The 2,259-nt window shown below is 58.7% G+C and overlaps 1 protein-coding gene across 1 annotated transcript in view; it reads left to right on the forward strand.

The window, feature by feature from the left end:
• Nucleotides 1-2,259, forward strand: part of RNPC3 (RNA binding region (RNP1, RRM) containing 3) — a 48,350-nt gene that overhangs the window by 15,760 nt on the left and 30,331 nt on the right. Inside the window, exon 2 of the mRNA XM_025213829.1 lies at nt 1,323-2,003. Coding sequence (XP_025069614.1) covers nt 1,323-2,003 — 681 coding nt within the window. The remainder of the gene's footprint in view (nt 1-1,322; nt 2,004-2,259) is intronic.

Consider the following 2,259-nt stretch of genomic DNA (forward strand, 5'->3'; position numbering starts at 1 on the left):
ATCCCCCCCCAGACAGTCTGGACTCCCCTGTGTCTGGATTCCCCAGTGCACAGGGTTCCATGTGTGCTGTGTCCAGATGGGCCCCAGCCACTTCCTTGCTGGCTCTGAGACACTGCTGGGAAGCAGTGGCCAGCTCTGGCCCAGGGAGGTGGGTTGTGAAGCAAACAAACCCCCCAGGCTGATGACCTGCAGGGGGGAAAAGGACAATGCAGGGCTTGGACAATCCATGAACCTCCCTCTCCTTAACCCGCCTGATGTGCAGTGCCCAGAAATGTTCTGGCAGTGCCAGGAGTCAATGTCCCTCCACCCTCTCTCTGGCTGTACCCCAAAAGCCGGCCAAAATTATTTTAAAGTACTACAGTACCAAAAGGAGATAGAATGTCAACATTTTTAATATAATTTTTAGGTGAAAAAAAAAAACTCCCCGCCTTTTCAAGTCAGGTGACAGCACATAAAAAGGAGTTTCATTCCTTGTCCACAAAGCATAATCAAAATATTAGTAATGCTCCACTCAGGATTTTTGTTAATGTTGACTGTGCAGTACCTTGTTACTACTGTGCAGTAAAACCACATCACATTTCATGCCACGCAATGCTACTGCATAGTAGTAATGAGCTACATTATGGGCCACATAGACATGGCCGGAGATGCATAGCATAAGGCAATGTTTTTGTGCAGAGGGCCTAAAACACCTCAAACCTCGACTTCTAAGATGTTGGCATGCCAGGTGCAGACAGAGGAACCACAAGGGGCCAGATCCTTGTGGCAGAGCAGCCCTGGCTTCTTCCCCAACATCTGCCCTGAGGTGCTGCCACCACCAGCAATGAGCCAGGCCAGGGCTGAACAGGCCTTGGTGCAGCCACTTGCAGCATCCCAGCTGCCTGCCGGGGCTCTGGGCAGGCCCGTGCCATGGAGCCTGGGCTGCTTGCAGCAGGTGGTGGGGAAGCTGCAACCAGCTGCACCAGGGTCTATGGAGCTCTGGCCCAGCTCACTGCCGGTGGTGGATGCTCATGCACCTCCAGGTGGAAGGGTGGGGAAGGGATCAGGGCTGCACTGCCTTGGTCTCTACTGCAGCAAAACCTGGACCAGCTACTGATGCCACATTAGGACCCTCAAGAGCTTTCACCAGCGGTGCTTGTGTCTAATCCTGGGGATCAAATGGGAGGACTGTGCAAGCATCCTCCATGAAGCTGCGTCCACCAGCATGGAACCATTGCTCTTGAGAAATCAACTGCGATGGACAGGCCACCGCATCCAGATGTCTGAGAACCTCCTCCCTCGCCAGACTCTTTTCCCAGCTCTCCATTGGCCAATGCCCAAAGGGCGGCCAAAGGAAATGGTACAAGGAGACACTCAAGGCTGCTCTCAAGCACAGAAGCATCGACACCAATGGCTGGGAGGAGCAAGCTGCTGACCATTCAGTGTGGCGCCACTTGGTCCACCACAGGACGCACCACTTCAAGGCCCAACACTCGATACTGAGGCAGAACAGCGGAGGAACGAGGAGACCAAGTCGGAGCTGCAAATCCCACTCTCCCGTGCAACAACATGCCGCCATTGCCAAAGAAAGTGTGCATACAGAATCGGGCTCCTCAATCACCCGAGGACCCATCAAGCAGACAGACAGCATCCACGACTCCGAAGGACTGCTAACAACGAAGGTGGGGAAGGGCGCAGGGCTGCACTGCCCCAAGGCTCAGGCCCCTCAGCTTCCCTGGGGTCTGCCCACAGGCACGCAGGCCAAGCTAAATGCCTTTGTGCGCCATGCTCAGGCACCAGGGCCACGCAGATTGCTCTGCTTGGCACGCAGGCTGGAAGCGACACCCGCACCCGCGCCTGCACCCTCCTACAGCCAACCCAGCACCTCCTCCGCCTGCGGCTCGTTAGGGTCAGCGCATGCGCAGTCCACACCCCCGCCCCGCCACTGTCTAGCGACACCACCACTCCGTGACCGGGGGCACGACCTGACCCCATCAGGTCTCGCGAGCGTTGAGGGTTTCCAGGTGCTCCCACCCTTTCCGCCGCCTCACGTTCCCGCGAGAATTACAGTCCCCTGGCGATGCCCCGCGGGTAGCGCTTCCGGGTTGTTGTCCCGCCCCCCCCCTCCGGCCGCGGCGGGGATGGCGGCGCCGGGCTGCGCGGAGGAGGTGGCTGCGGCCAAGCCGGGGGTCACGGGCCGGCGGAGCGGCCGGACGCTCTTGGTGCGGCACCTGCCCGCCGAGCTGACGGCGGGGGGGGAGGGGGAGGCGCTGGGGGGAC

This window comes from Alligator sinensis, unplaced genomic scaffold (assembly GCF_000455745.1).
Source record: "Alligator sinensis unplaced genomic scaffold, ASM45574v1 scaffold329_1, whole genome shotgun sequence".
Taxonomy (NCBI): domain Eukaryota; kingdom Metazoa; phylum Chordata; order Crocodylia; family Alligatoridae; genus Alligator; species Alligator sinensis.